This window comes from Nothoprocta perdicaria, unplaced genomic scaffold (assembly GCF_003342845.1).
Source record: "Nothoprocta perdicaria isolate Ctin4 unplaced genomic scaffold, notPer1 scaffold_244, whole genome shotgun sequence".
In the NCBI taxonomy this organism is placed as follows: Eukaryota; Metazoa; Chordata; class Aves; order Tinamiformes; family Tinamidae; genus Nothoprocta; species Nothoprocta perdicaria.
This window is the reverse complement of record NW_020455471.1, coordinates 720,843-735,583: the sequence shown is the minus strand read 5'-3', so window position 1 is coordinate 735,583 and position 14,741 is coordinate 720,843. Positions and strand designations below refer to the sequence as shown.

The window sequence follows — 14,741 nt, the reverse complement described above, 5'->3', positions numbered from 1 at the left end:
TTTTCCCCTTTCTGGTTTCCGCTCTTCCCAGCAAGCAGAGCAGCTCTGGCCGTTCCCGGCGACTGGGGAACCAGTGGAAAGCAGCTGAACGCAGTGGGGGAAATGGGGGAGGCTGGAGGGGGAGGCGGAGGAGGTGCCGCCAGCCTTTTAGCCGCTTGCTTTGGAGGGAAGAGGACTTCCCAGAGCGGGCGAGGGGACGCCAGGGAAAGGGAGCTGAGGAAGAGCTCAGAGCTTCCCGCACCCGAGGCTGGCAAGCACGGCAGGCTGCCGGACGGAAGTGCTGCGTGTCCGGCAGGCGGACGGACGGGCGGACACACAGGGTCCCTTTGCCCGGAGGAGGAGGGCAGCACATGGGTGACACTTTGCCCTGAGTTTCTCTGGCGTGAAGGGAACCGCTTGGGCAGAGGGAGGGAGGCCGGAGGGCGGGCAGGGCTCAAAGGGCCTGCGCTGGCTCTGGGCGCAGCTGAGCTGGACACACACCACAGGCAGAGGAGAAGAGAAAACAGGGGACTGGAGGCAGAAGAAGCTGAGCAGGCCTACCAGAAACCTGCTGTCCAGGTAGGGTTTGGCACCAGCTGCTTCCCTCCCTGCCTCCTTCTGCCAATACAGGGGAAGGCAGCGCCTGCTGCCTGGGAAGCAGCCAGGGACAACTGGGTGCCAAGAAGGCACGGCTCGTGTCCCCGACAAGGCCAGGGGRCAGCTAAATAGAGAGAAACACTTTCTTCTTCCCATGTCTCTTCCTTCAGTAGGTTCATCAGGCAGGGAGTGTGGAGGAGGGCAGGCCTCTTATCTAGCACCCCACTTCTGCCCACCWTCCCACCTCATGTCTGGGGTAGGGGTCAACTAGCCATGCTGAAAGGGCCCCTCATGTCAGCTGTTTAGGGGGCCCAGGGTGGCTTTTTCCTCCCCTCAGCTTTGCCCTAGCACAGCATGTGCTCCACGTCGTGCAGACATCACTGCTGAAGGGCACTGTGCCCACTTCTGGTTTTGCAACAGGTCCATGTGTGGAGGGAAGGGAGAACAGGAAAACAAGGGTTGTAACTCACATCAGACCCCCTTCCAGGGTCACATACCTTCCTAGGAAATTCAGGGGCAGGCTCAAAATAAGGTCATTTTTCATATGACTCAAACCCCAGCTATGCTGCAGGGGGACRACAGGGCCCACACTAATTGCTTTCCTTGAGTGCCTATAGAGCCCTGGCCAGAGGATATGAGTGGGTTTAYGCCAGAGAGAGGAATTTTCTCCTATTTGTCCCCCCATGCCAAATTTGCCAGGTGTGTGGCCCATCCAGGCCTCAAGGAAGGACATGCGGCCTCCATATTCAGGAGGCAGAATGAGGCACTGCGAGCCAGGGAGGTAAAGGCCAGCAGGAAACAAAACTGCCACTGTCCCTTTGCTCCCCCCGCCATTGAGGGAAGCAACCAATGGTGCCCAGAGCCACGAGGGGAGGTTTGTTTTCCCTCCCCCAGGCATTAACCCCTGGCAGATAAGAGGGGCCCTGGGTGAGCAAACAAGGACGGGGCAAGGCGAAACTCGTGCAGCCAGCCAAGAAAGCTGTGCAACGCCCASGGCTCCCCCTTGCCAGAGGCTTTGCTCTCCCTGGCACTGGCCACCCACTTCAAGGTGACCCACAGACACCCAGGAGAATGAGGCCGTATAGGGACGGATGGAGCCACGTGGCCAGGGTGCCTCTAGCAAGAGATCAATAGATGCTGCGTTCATACATCTCCTCTTGGCACGCTGCTCTCAGCAACTAGTCATGCTGAAAGGACCCAGCTCCATCCTGTTCCTCCATGAGAAGCTGAGCCTGGGGAGGGACGTGCCCCCGCTGCCTTCAGTGACCCATGGACTTGCTTCCTGCAGTGCCAAATTCATGCCCAGGAAGGAGGCCTGGATCACTGACATGTTGAAATGCCCTAAATCCTGAGGAGACAATTCCTTCCAGCACTTCCAGTCCCCGCTTTCTCCCTCTTYCCATGCCCGCCACCCTGGCCTCTGCTGATGTCAGTGTCCTACCCGATGACCCTTTCCAGCAGAGAGAATATGTAGCCGTCCGGTCATTGCCCTGCTGTTGCGTGCCTAGCCACTGCTTGCATGTTTGCCCCTCAGTGCTGATGTCCTCCAGACCTGCCTCAGCACAGGGAGCTTACTCTTACTCCCACTTACTCTTCTGACCTTGAGCAATCCACTTCCCTTTGGCATGCCTCAGTTTCCCTGCCTGAAAAGCAGCCTGCTCCTCCCCCTTGGCTGCCCTGTTACACCTCAGTCTCCGACTCCGTGCTGCTGCGTTCAAGTTCTGGCAAAGTTTGCCAAGTACTTACGGATCTGGGGAGGGAGAGAGTCAAAGGACGACAAATAAACCAGTATACAAATATTGCATTTCCCCAGCACCCCTCCTCCCTGAGAACTGCTCCRTCCCAGGCCTCACCCTCTCCTGAAGGGTTTGTCTGAATAGCAAAAATGAGGGAGAGGTTTTACTTTCTGGGAGCACATGCAGCTGGGCAGGGCAAGGCCCCTGCCTACCTGGGAGGAGGTGCCATCTAGGAACCGGATTTTAGGTAAGGTCTGAGCAATGGGCAGAGCCAGGGAGTCTGACAGGTACGAGGGAGGATGATTTGGAGAGAGCACGTTTGGGGGATGCCTTCTTCTCCAACCTCAAGAAGAGGGCACGTGCACTAGCTTTAACCCCCGTGCTTTCAGGACCACCTCTCCTGCAGGCAGCACGATTATGAAAATCTTCACCGGAGGCTTCACCCTTCCTTTTGTCTTGCTTAGGCTGCTTACAAGGGGATCAAGGCAGCTGCCCTGCTGTGCCCGCACTCCAGCTCCCGTGACCTGCTGCCCCATCTGCGAACCAGCTCCCACTCTCCCAGCAGGAGGAGGCACAGGCAGAAGACAGGAGACAGTGGATTAGCCTTAACCCCCCTGCCAGCCAGACACAGCTTCCGGCAGGAAAAGCAGCACCTGGGGTGACCACAGACCCTTCTGAGGCACCTATGCACCACCATCCTCCTCCAGGAGGTGGAGGCAAGAAAACAAGACTCACCTCTGCCATTTTCTCCTGGAAGGAGCAGCCAGAAGTCCCCTGTGCCGCTCACTGAGACAGCTTCTGGCAGCCAGTGGGTCTGGGACGAATTCATTCTCTGGGTAATTTCATGAGTGTAACAGTGCAAAGGAACAGGCAGACAGGCAAGATTCCCACCAGCTACTCTTAAGCGAAGGGACCATAACTTGAGCCGTGCCTCCGGGCCCCAGAGACCACCAGGGGCAGAAGCAAGAGTGATGGGGAAGCCAGGGATGTGACAGACCACCCTGGTTTGGAGGCTCAGTGAAGGACAATCTCTCGGACTTTTAAAGGTGTAGGTGTGTGGACACAACAGGGTGCAATATGAGCCTTGGAAAGCTGCCCGTGATCAGCTGGGTGTCAGGCTCCCATGGCAAGCGGCGGATGAAGGCAGAGCTGACCCCAGATATGATCAGCCCTCCACTGGGGGACTTCCGGCACACCATGCACGTGGGACGTGGTGGAGACGTCTTCGGGGACACCTCCTTCCTCAGCAACCACGGTGGTGCTGAGACAGCCAAAGCCAACAACTTCTTCATCCGAACGCTGAGGCACGTCCGCCGGACACCACTGAGGAGCCGGGGCAGCGTGAGCCAAGCAGAGATGTCACCTCCACCGCCACTTGTCTCACCCATCATCAAGAATGCCGTGTCACTGCCGCAGCTCAATGAAGGGATGTACGATGGGGACAGCAATGGAGGGGGTAGCTTGACCAGCAAGTTCTCCTTCAAAAGTGCTTCCAACAGCTTCTCCAAAACACACCAGGCCTACGGTGAGTGAAGCATTTGACAGGGGTGAGATGCCAGCTAGGAAACTAACTCRGAGGCACCGCATTTCTTGTGCATGTCTTCTGCAACACTGCCTCAGTTTCCCAATTGAGGGACAACCTTTAGACTCTCATATTCCCCTACTCCTATGCCCCTCTCATGGGCAGCCTCCATGGGGACGTCAAGTAGGTGCCGGGACAGTGAGGCAAATGCTAATGTACTAAAGCCAAGGTGGGGGCTATTGCAGGCCTATCCAAAACCTAACAAGCCCTCCATCACTGCATGTCCCTCATGCGTCCCAGTCTGTTCCTCCTCTATGTGCTCACATCCCTCCCTACTGACTGTGGTTCAGGAGAATCCCTTGAGGAAGGCTTGCAGGAATGGTGGGATGGATCAGCAGGATGGCTTTTCTGGCCTCAAATCACTAGGCTATGGTTCAGCTTTTCTCCAAGGAGGAAGGTTTGAAACAGAGGGTTTCAGAAGGGTCTGGGGGCGCCTGTGGCAGCCCATGGATATGACCGGGTCCAAGGAAAAGGCAAGCCAAGGCAATGCTGCCATCTCCTGGTCCCACCTGTATAGCTTGTCCCCCACCAGCATGTTACCAAACCTGGTGCCCACCCTGAAACCTCAGCTGAAAACTCTGGGCTTTGGAGATGAGCCCATAGGGAAGCAATCCTTGAGGTACAGTACTGTGAACCCTCTCTTTGCTGGGTCTGGCGAGCTTGGCATCAGGGGTCAGTAAGGGATGAAATGTGCCCTTTCCTTTGCAGGCTAGAGCCACTGCAACATGTGCCAAGTTAGTGTCCCTGCCCCTTGTCCTCTAAGACAGGCCCCCTTTGACATGATGCCTTAGCTGTGCTCCTCTCCCCTCCTTTCATCAGCTGCCTCTTGTGCCTTGCAGGGCTGGAGTCTGGATTTTGCACCATCCCTCGTGTCCCTCGCTTGGAAAAGGCCCAAGAGAGCACCTTTCCTGGGGAAACAGAGCTCACACACTCRGACTCCCTGCTTTCCTTCCGCCTGGATCTGGGGCCCTCCCTCATGAGCGAGCTCCTCCAGGTGATGAGCTTCTCTGAAATCAATGGAAATGAGGCAGGGGATGATGGCCAAGACCTGCCTGCTGAGCATGTTCTCATGCATGCTGAGGTTACTGACGACAAAGACCCTCCTGGATCAAGCAATCCCTGTGGAGAGGGAAAGGCAGTATCCAGCTTCTGGGACCACTCTGGGCAAACTAACCTGTCCAAGACCAGCTCATTGCTAGGACTCACTGCCCATGCCAATGGAGAGGCACATGCTCTTGAGCACATAGGAGAGGACCCTGACAAAGTCAAGGGCCCTGGCTGGGCTTCAGGGCTGGCAGAGGGGTCAGAAGCAGTGTCCAAAGGGCGCCCGTGGCAGGGACATTGGAATGACTGTACCATAGAGGCGGGAGAGTTTGACCGGGCAGCCCAAGTCCTAGCTCGCCATTATGGTGGGACGAGCACCCCGCGTAGCTCAGAGGAAAAGGACAGGGGTACCCAACAGGCCCGAACCCAGGCCTTGTGGGAGAGCCCCAGCAGCAGCTCATGGCGGTCACAAGTGACAACAGAGAGCCGGTCCTTGGACGGCCCGTGGAACCAAGAAGAGGAAGAGGAGGAGGAAGAGAATGAGCTCTCAAGCCTGCAAGAAGGGGACACTGGCACCCAGGATGGCCGCAGCAATTCCTTCGAGTATGCTGATGAGGAGGAAGATGACGACGAAGTCAAGGTGTGAACAACCATCCTGCCATCCCTTCTGAAGACAGCAGTGCCATGGTCTTCGCTCTTCTCCCCATCCCCTTCCCTCAAAAGCCAGCTCTGTAAGGGAGCTGGCGACAGACTCAATGAGCGAACTCCTGGCTGAGTCATGCTCCTCTGGAGATGTGCCAAACTGAGGGCAGTGGGGTGCAGGACGGGACATGAGGTGGAAGAGGGTAGTCCATCTCTCAGAGGGCTCCTCAGGGCTGGGTTAGGGTGAAAGCCCCCTCACCTCTGCTCTGCATCCTGTGATGCACTGGCTGTTGTGGCAGAGACAGATGCTTGCAGTCCTTCCCCATCCTGGCCTCGCTGTCGTTAGATGCCAAAGGAATGTTCCAATAAGCCAAAGAAACCCTGAATCCTTTCCCACCCCATCCTACGTCCTCTAGGCAAACAAACACTTCGCTGGGAAAAGGGAGAGGTGATAAACAGAGAGCAGACAGAAAGAGAGACTGCAGACACAGGGCTCATTCCCCCTACGTAAAGCCCAGCCCTGGAGAGGCAGTGAGTCAGGAGTGGGCTCTGAGACAGTCATGCTGGGACAAAGCACCACAGGGAGCTGCCTCAGCTCTGAAGGAGTCAGTAACCCACGTGCAACGCTCCCAGGCTGGCAGCACTAGCCGGCTGGAGCAGGCTCTGGAATCCGGCTCACATTCCTGCCTCTCACCCCCACTCGGGCAACCAGCAACACCAACTCTTGGGTTGCCTGGAGGGCAGCAGGGCCTTCTGCCTCACAGAGACCCCTCTCCTCAACCTGCCCCAGCACCCTCCTTTCTCTTCTGGCCACGGTGCCACACACAGAGAAACTGGGGGCCTCTCCCACCCCTCAGCCCTGCCCAGCTTACACATGTAGGATTTGCTCCATCAGAGCCCCTCTGCACTGGCAAGGTTGCCTTCATGGAGATATTCCCACTGACAGGTTTTGCACCTGGTCTGCCCAACTCTAGTGGAAGACCCTCTCATAGAGCACATATATCTAACTACTGTGTGCCCTGAGGAGGTCAGCTGGAGGCTCAGGGGCCAGGCCAACAGACAGAACTGTGCCTTCGCCCTTCCCTTCCAAAAAAACGGGAGCTCAGTGTTGCCTCCGGAAGGCAAGATTGTTGCCTTCCTGACAAAGACAATTGCAGGGGGCTTTCCATTTGCCCCCTGCTGCTGAGCCTGAGCATCACTTAGGAAGTCTTGTTTTCTTCCCCCTGCCCTCCTGCAGCAGGAAGAGGGAAAGATGTCTTGCCTTGTTGATACATGGGTGAGATTATCAGGTCATTAAATTCTGTAGCCTAAACTGACTAAGAAACATGATGTTAGGGCCCCCCCACCACTGGATTACCTCTATATCCCCAAAACCTCGCCTGAGAGATACCTTTCTCCAGGTATATTCTTACTCTTCCTTTCACCCCATCTCAGAACAAGAAGACTTACTCCGCTTGGCTAATTGAGATCTGGGCTGTCTCTTTTTCCCTCCCCTCTCCTCATTCCTACTCACACATCCYTCTTTCCAGAGTGCCTCCCTCAAGGGAGATTTGTGGATGGTTAAGGCCTCTAGCCGAGTATCTCTGGGCAACGTGGCCTTCCTGGAACAAGCTGCCCCCCACGCTGTCCCGCGTGCAAAGTGACACTCATAGAAGTGCCTTTGTGCCACGGCGTGGAGCTGAAATGCTCAGGGACTGAGGTCACCACAGGGACTCTCACAGGACTGTCCTTGTTCTCCGGGACAGAAATATGTGTGTGGCAGGGGGARATGCCAGACTATGGCCAAAGGGCTCTGTTCCCACACAGCTCACCCGCAGCCTGGTCCTTCTGCAGGCYGCTTCTGTCAGGGAGCACTTCTGAGCATAATAAAGAGGCTCCAACATGTGCGCGTGTGTTGTGCGTGGGAGCAGCAGGGCTGAGGGCTGCTGCTCCTCAGTCAGCTCGTCGAGGTCGTGGGCCGCTGCTCTGCCCCGCTTCCAGAGGCGGCTGCCCTGCACCAGCCGGCAGTGGCGAGCTGGGGAGCRAGCACGGCCAAGGAGTCTCCATCTCCAGCCACTGGCAACCAGCAAGGCCTGTGTGTCCACAGGCACCACCGCCCCCACACCGTCTGTTGGGTGGATTCTGGCTCTCAGGATGAGGTCTCCTGCCTTCTTCTTCCCGCACCATAGTGCAAGCTGCAGACCAAAGACCCACGCCTGTGGAAAATCCTTTCTGCCTCTACTCTGTATCCCATGCACTTATTATTGTTCTTATTAAACCAATTTTGATACTAATTTCTCCTCTGGTGCCTCCTGCTCAAGCCTCCTGACATTTGCAGTGACCTAGCAAGCTTAACATCTTTCCTTGCCACGTCTGCTCACATTCCCCTCCCAGCCCCCAAATTAACTTGTCTCTGCACTCGGGGATCACAATGAAGTCGAATTTGCCRACACCACAGGGATGCTTGGATCACCTGGTCCAGTACCTTGCCTCTCACTGTGACTAACACATCAAGCAGCCCTCTGTGCAGCCAGCACCAGGTTGCATATAAAAAAATGCAAAGTTTCCTCTCCAGCCCARCAATAATTAGCTTGCACCCTGAAGCAGATTGTTACCATTCCCAAAACTGGCTTGGCTACAGACCTTCCAATCCTTCAGAAAACGCCTGCCCAAACACTCAGGCAGCAGCGAGGCCCGTAGACTGTAGGGCACCACCCTCAGATTGTTTTGAGGGAAACAGCTGCTGCTGGCACTGAAGGAGGCAGTGTGGAAGCACGGAGGGACAGCAGGAACATTGCTGGGTCCTTTTAGGTTGGACTCTCCATCCAGTGCTCTTCTACTCTCATAGTACCCAGTTCAAAGTCCTCTAAAGTTTGCTGTTTGCTCTCATACATCAGTCTCATTTGGAGAGACTGAGCTACTTCTCTGATCAGCAATCTTCTCCCCATTACCTCAATCTCATGAGGGCAAGGAGGTAAAAGTTTACCCGCTTTTTCTTGTGTTAAGATATTTCATATCTTTCCTTCCAGTATTGTTGGAGGTGTTGCAATATCCCTATTACCTCATTTTCTGCACATTTCAGTCTCTTTCCCTGAGGACTTTGGGAACAAAATTGACCCGGTATGCTCCAGGCCCGCTCTCCCTCCCTCCGGCTTGTGAGACTTTTTAATTAGAGCAGCGGCAGCAGCTAATCAGGAGTAATTGTCTGTAATCCTGTGTGACAGACACAGACTGAGAGACGCTGAACAGTGTAACCAAAGCAAAATACCCTCCTTCCTGCTGCCCTCCTCTGCCTCACTTTCATGCCGAGTATGATATTGTGTGGAAATGTCTGAGTAATGGGTAACCCAGCTGGAATGTGCCAGCAGATAAGTGAGGTGAGATAAGAGGAAAAGACGGAGAAGACAGTTCCTTATCTCCAGCAGGAATGCCAGCCAAGAGGCACACCTGTGCTCCATTCCCAGGGCCATTGCTTTGCCTGGTACAGCTCCTGCTGGGGGGCAAGCTACCCCYTTCCTCCTTCCTGTTTACCTCAAGAGGCCAAGAAGAAAATACCAAACCCATGCCCTGAGGTKCCCAAACCTAACATTTAATTACACGCTCTTGTGGCACTGAATGCCACAATGCCCACGTCATGCCTTTGTTTTCCTCCTTCCCAAAACCTRGATGCAAGAAGAAATGGTGCATTGTGAAGAGATTACGCAGCGATTCATTTGCAATCACAAACCACCTTCCTCGACTTGAACCCCACCTCCAGCCTGCTTTGCCCTGTGTGCCATCCATTCATTCCTACATCCTGGTCTGACATGAAAAAGCACCTGTCTTTATCTGGGAGCTATTTCCATCCAACAGGGACTCCTTTCCCATTGGCAGAAAACCTTGGGCTTTTTCAGTGTCTCACATKAAGCCACAGAGCCAGAGACCTCAGAGAAGTCAGAGCAGCTGGAGCAAACAAGCCCACTGCTTGGACCTTTATTAGAGCCAGGACACAGTGCCCATCAGTCCAGCTTGAAGGAGGTGACCCTGAATCCTCCCTTGACCCCCATGTAGGTGATCTTGTCATAGCCGTGTCGATTAGGGAACTCCACTTCATGCCCATCTGGTAGTTTCACCTGGAATTTGTCTGCCAGGAATTCAATGACGAGCTAGGAGAGGGGGAGGAAGGAAGAGAAGGAATTGGGGACAAGATGGAGAACAGGAGGTAAATATCCATTCCAAAGACTGGGTTGTTAAACATCAGGGTCAGATCTGGTCCTGACAATCTTAGGCAAGATTCTGGCGAGTGAGCTTAGTTAGCACCTCACACAGAGGAGGAGGAAATGAGCAACAGATATGGAAGGTCTCAGTTTATACCTAGACTATGATCTTGGGAGAGGATCTCCCTGGGGCAGTTTCATCTGCTCAGGTTGTAAAAACAGAATAGTTAAACCTATGCACAGACAAGAGGAAAACCCATTACAGATTGCTGCAAATTAAAGGGATCATTCTTCATTGCCGTTGTATCTCCACCCCTTCCCCATGAGCCAGCCGCAACTGAGGAAATAAGATTCCAATGCACAGCAATAAGAAAAATGCTTTTATGAGCAGCCCTGGCAAAGTCCKGGAGCATCAGATAGCAACTTCGCATCCCTGGCAGCGGGAGGCAGGGGGGATAGGCTGTTAATGCAGATCCAGGAAGCTGAGGATGGGAGGGCTGAGGGAGAGTTAGTTGGACCAGAAAGGACAAGAGTAGTTTGTACTACATTGCTCCCAAACCTGGGTGACCTTAAAGCTTTTTTTGCCTAGGAGAGAATGAGGGAGAGAAACAGCGTGGAGAGCAGCAAGATTCTGTTCTTGGAGACTTATCTTCATTCCCCCACTAGGTGTGCTCACTTTCTGAGCTGCACTGGACAGGAATGGGGAGCAGAAACAAAGTCCAAGGCTGAAAAGGCTCATGCAAAAATTCCAGAGAAAGCAATGGGGACTTGAAAGAGGAATGGAAATGGCAATAAGGACCCAAAACCCAGGGGATGAAGATAGTTGACTATGGAGAGGGCAGGCTGAAACAGTGCACAAGAACATGGTAACTAAGGGTTTCCACAGCACCACATTACCAAGTGCAAGCACAGACCCCTCACCTTGATAGTGGAGCCTTTGGAGAAACAGAGGTGGTTGTCACGATGCTCCTGCTGCCAGGCTTTGGAGCACTTGGAGTTGCAGACAATGACCGACTGATTGAAGCGGGGATTGAAGTGCAATGCCAGATCTGAGGAGCTGTGGCCAAGGTTGACGACAAAGCTGTGGTGAGCAGAAGGAAGGTCAGCTATGTGAGCAAGCCAGGGTCTTAGAAGTATCTGAGATCCAACAGACAGCTCTGCCTGCAATTCCTCATCATTTAATTCCTCCTATTTCCTCATTCTGCTCATGAAGCAGGGTATTAGGATGGGGGTGGTGCAGAGGATCCCTGAAAAGCACCAAGCTATGCTCAGCTCAGGCTCTTTGTACCGGGCTGGCCCCCCTGGTAAGCTAGGAACCCCCCACCACCACCTCTGCAACCTACCTTCAATCTGGTGAATTGAGGTGGTTTCTTCATACTTACCCATCGGTATCCTCAGATATCTTGCCCTTAATCTTCAGGCTGTCCCCAGCCTTCAAATCGAGGTTGAAGATTTCAAACACTTCCTAACGCATAAAGAAAAAAAAAAATCTGTAGGGCTCCTTCAAACACTGCAAGTGAGAGCACACCACTTGCTGAAGGTTCCTTAGCCAAGAAAACATCTACTGCTCTCAGCAGGTGTTCCTCTCATGGGTAAATCCCTCATCCTGGAGATCTTGCATGGTTTTCTCGCTCAATGAGGGCTGAGTGAAGTCAGAAGGAAAAAAAAGGCATAGAATCATAGAATCGTAATTGTTGGAAAAGACCCTCAAGATCATTGAGTCCAACCATAAGATCAAGTTCAACCGTGAGAGAAGGAAGAATTGAAAACAAGCTTCTCCCYAGCATAGTGAAAGACAAAGCATGACAACAGACATACAAAGAGGCCTCAAGCAAGAGGGTCCAACGCAGGACTCCCCAAAGGCTTCTCAGTGCATCATCCCTCACAGCCCAGAGAATGCAGTTAGTGAGAACGGGGATGGCTGTGGCGTGCCCGTCCCTCACTCAGCATTGCTGAYTACCCACCACCATGAGCTGGGGACCCCAAGGTGACAGAAGAGAGGAGCAGCAGACATCTTACAGACATCTTCCTCAGCAGAGCAGAGTACCCAGGCAGGAAGCCACCAGCAGTTTAGCTCAGAAGCTCTTTGTACAGTAGACCTTACAACCCTGAACTTCCTTATGGCTTACACATTAACAGTACCCTGCCTGTGCAGAGCACCACAGACCGCTGTTACGCAAGACTTTCAAACTAGCTCCCCCTCACACTCATGGACTCGAGGAGATTTAATGAAGCCCCATCCCCAATGCCCTCTCAGTGGGCTTCACGTTGAGGGATAAGCACACATGGCCATTGTGTTAACTCCAGCCACTACACAGGATAAATATTGTCCCAGATGGCTATGAATATGCGACTACCATGCGCCCTGCTCTTTCTTTTTCTTTTTTTTTCTTTGTGTGTGTGTGTGTGTCCCTAGACTCAATGCCAGCTGTGTGGATTGCACCAGGAATACCTTGGAGCTCTCTGTCATCTYGCATCCAATCTCCAGTGAGACCAAAACCTGCTCGCTTCAGGAGCCAAGCAGGTTTAATAGCCCAGTCCACTCTAACCCTAAGAAACGGGATTATTGTCTTCRCAAGGGGACCTCACTTCATCAGTCTCCTGCAGTAAAAACTACAAGCACACCATATTTGACTGAAGAAATCAGTGTTCTATTCCCAGACTCCAGAAGTCAGGGGGAAAGCAAGAGGGAGGAGGCCAATGTTAATAAGGCAGCTAGCAGCCCCTCACTCCTCCTCCCAGGCTGCCGGATGCCCAGTTATCCTGTGCAGATGGGAGATAGCGTCTGCCCTTCCCCAAAGACTCCTGAAGTGAGAAGAGATAAGTGCTGATAAGCACTCCTGCTCTGAAGGTGTTTCCTACTAGCAGAGGGTCATAAAGCCCAGCAGGTTTGGAAATCTATTTGCTGTCAAGGTCACTTAAGCCACAGGTGACACTCCCCACCCCAGGCTAAGCTTGCGGGYGGCAGGAGCAGGGGTGGCAGGTGATGGTTTCTGCCATTGGGTCCACACTGCTGCATCCCACCTGTGCACAGATTGACATCACYCCGCTCACTGCTCAGCCTGCCCAGGGCTGAATGCAGAGCCGAGAGCCCCAACTCCAAAATATCTGTGAAGGGAGGAAATGCAGGGACGTGGAAGCTCTGAGGGTCCTCAGGAAGGGCTTCTACAGGAGGTGGAGTGGTTACTGGTGCAGGAGGAATCCTTCATCCTCGAGAGAGATGGATAAGAGGGCACCTGCCAAGGAGCACCTGACCAGGAACCCCTACAGATGTTTATCCTGGCTGCAGGATACCTGGCCTGTACTGGCTAGCAGGGCTCTCTCACTGCTAGAGCCAGAGGGGTTCCTGCTGGGTCCCCGAGGGCTGCTCYGGGATGGCACAGAGCTGACTAGCAGTCACTAGTGGAAGAATRAGGACCATGGCTGATCCAAGCACCAGCCCAGCTACCAATAAGGATCAGACCAGCAATTTCACACAAAGGAAACAGAAGATTCATATAGAGTAGGGCAGCACCYGCTTAAGGAATGAAGAAGCCAATGCAGCTGTGTGGCCATGGGGGAGAGAAGGGCGGCAGGGCAGGCCCTTGCAGAGTGACTGTGGGACGCACAGGGGTCTCTGCCTGACCTGGGGAGCAGAGCAGGATGGCCACTAAAATGCTGCCCRTGTTTTAGTGTATGGAGGTCAACAGGCCTTCCTGGACTTTTCTGCATCCCTGGGGATCTCAAGCCATCAAAAGCACCCACTGAGGGCACCCATGGAGTGGCTCCAAACAGCAGCACCTCATGTACCACTGCTTGCAGCAGTTACYGCTACCAGCTGGCACCCACACTGCTTTTGAGGATGAACTGAGTGCTACCCTCCCAGGCAGGCTGCCAAGATCCTCGGAGGCATCATTGCTGGCAGCACTATTATTTTGTTTTGTCACTTGGGCAAGAGATAAGTTGGTTCGGGGTGCAGCCTGGAAGAAAATCACAGGCTTCCCGATATCCCGGTCCAGGTAGCAGAGCCAACCCTTTCTAGAGGATACAAGCTACAAACAGTCTCTCACAGAAGTGACATGAATTGTCCTGTATTAGACATGGTGTTCAGCTCTAGCTCCAAAGAAACAAAAGCAAGGYAATCGTGCTAGATGTGGTTATGTGTGCACCACTCTCTTATGTTGAACCAAGCCCTGAGAGAAAAGGCAGGAGATCCCSTTGCTGCTCTCACAAAGGGCTGCAGTTTCAGCTCAGAATTAATTAGACACCAACAAAACAGCACCAGAGAAAGACGCTATGAGAGAAAAACTTAAGTCCAGTTTTGCACTCGAGGCACCAAGGAGCCTGTGCTATAGAGCAGGCCTTGAGTCTATTCAAGGCAAAAAGAGCTGCCGAGACCATGCATTCTTTCTTCGAGTAGCAGCTGTTCGCTCTGCTATTATTTCCTACTGCTTCATATAATTTGTACTCCACAGCAAGCTATTGTCCCTTTCTACTGGCTATTTATTTCCTTGAATAGCCTCTGGGGAAGAATTTCAGCGCAAGAGTAAAGAAAAAAGAAAAACTTGACACAATAAATACCGAGCAGTGACCTGATTTCAACCACGTTCTCTAACCTCATCTAGGGCCCCGATATGTTCCTCTCTGTAATTCTGAAAATCAACCACATTCCCACCTCAGCTTTCCCCTGCTATGAAGCCTGCCTGGGAATGGCCCCCCTGCTTTGGCAGGTTACGGCGTGTATTTCAAGAAGCCGAGTCAGGGTTTTCTAAAACCCTGGTGTGCACAGCTTTTCTGCAAACAAGTGTGGAACATCAGCCCCTCCTACCAATGCGCTCAGCTCCATGTGCAAACACCACCACTGAATGACAGAGGACAGTTTTGTAGCCCTTCCTGACGCCTGCGCTACCTGCTATATATAAAGAACCCCCTATAGCTTTGACAGTTTCCCCTTTACTCGCAAGGTGTTGGTTTGCCTGTCATCAGGTAACACAGCAACCTTCACCC

The 14,741-nt window shown here is 53.4% G+C and overlaps 3 protein-coding genes across 4 annotated transcripts in view; 1 reads left to right on the top strand and 2 right to left on the bottom strand.

The window, feature by feature from the left end:
• The window catches only part of CARD10 (caspase recruitment domain family member 10), a 38,668-nt gene extending 35,527 nt beyond the window's left edge, over positions 1–3,141 (bottom strand). The window contains exons 1-2 of the mRNA XM_026039883.1: positions 3,048–3,141; positions 2,323–2,326 (exon numbers count right to left, since the gene is read on the bottom strand). Coding sequence (XP_025895668.1) covers positions 2,323–2,326; positions 3,048–3,141 — 98 coding nt within the window. The remainder of the gene's footprint in view (positions 1–2,322; positions 2,327–3,047) is intronic.
• Positions 2,777–7,426, top strand: CDC42EP1 (CDC42 effector protein 1). Its single transcript, XM_026039894.1, has 2 exons — positions 2,777–3,837; positions 4,734–7,426. The coding sequence occupies exons 1-2, from the start codon at positions 3,390–3,392 to the stop codon at positions 5,582–5,584; spliced, it is 1,299 nt and encodes a 432-aa protein (XP_025895679.1). The 5' UTR covers positions 2,777–3,389; the 3' UTR covers positions 5,585–7,426.
• A 2,117-nt stretch (positions 7,427–9,543) lies between these two features.
• LGALS2 (galectin 2) lies at positions 9,544–11,787 on the bottom strand. 2 transcript variants are annotated; one of them, XM_026039904.1, is made up of 4 exons: positions 11,775–11,787; positions 11,138–11,220; positions 10,677–10,836; positions 9,544–9,704 (listed from the first exon to the last, which is right to left on the bottom strand). In XM_026039904.1, exons 1-4 carry the CDS (start codon positions 11,778–11,780, stop codon positions 9,558–9,560), a joined length of 396 nt encoding a protein of 131 aa, XP_025895689.1. In that variant the 5' UTR covers positions 11,781–11,787; the 3' UTR covers positions 9,544–9,557. The 2 variants fall into 2 exon arrangements, with proteins under 2 accessions (XP_025895689.1, XP_025895690.1); XM_026039905.1 differs by lacking the exon at positions 11,775–11,787 and adding an exon at positions 11,720–11,738.
• Between the last annotated feature and the right edge of the window lie 2,954 nt (positions 11,788–14,741).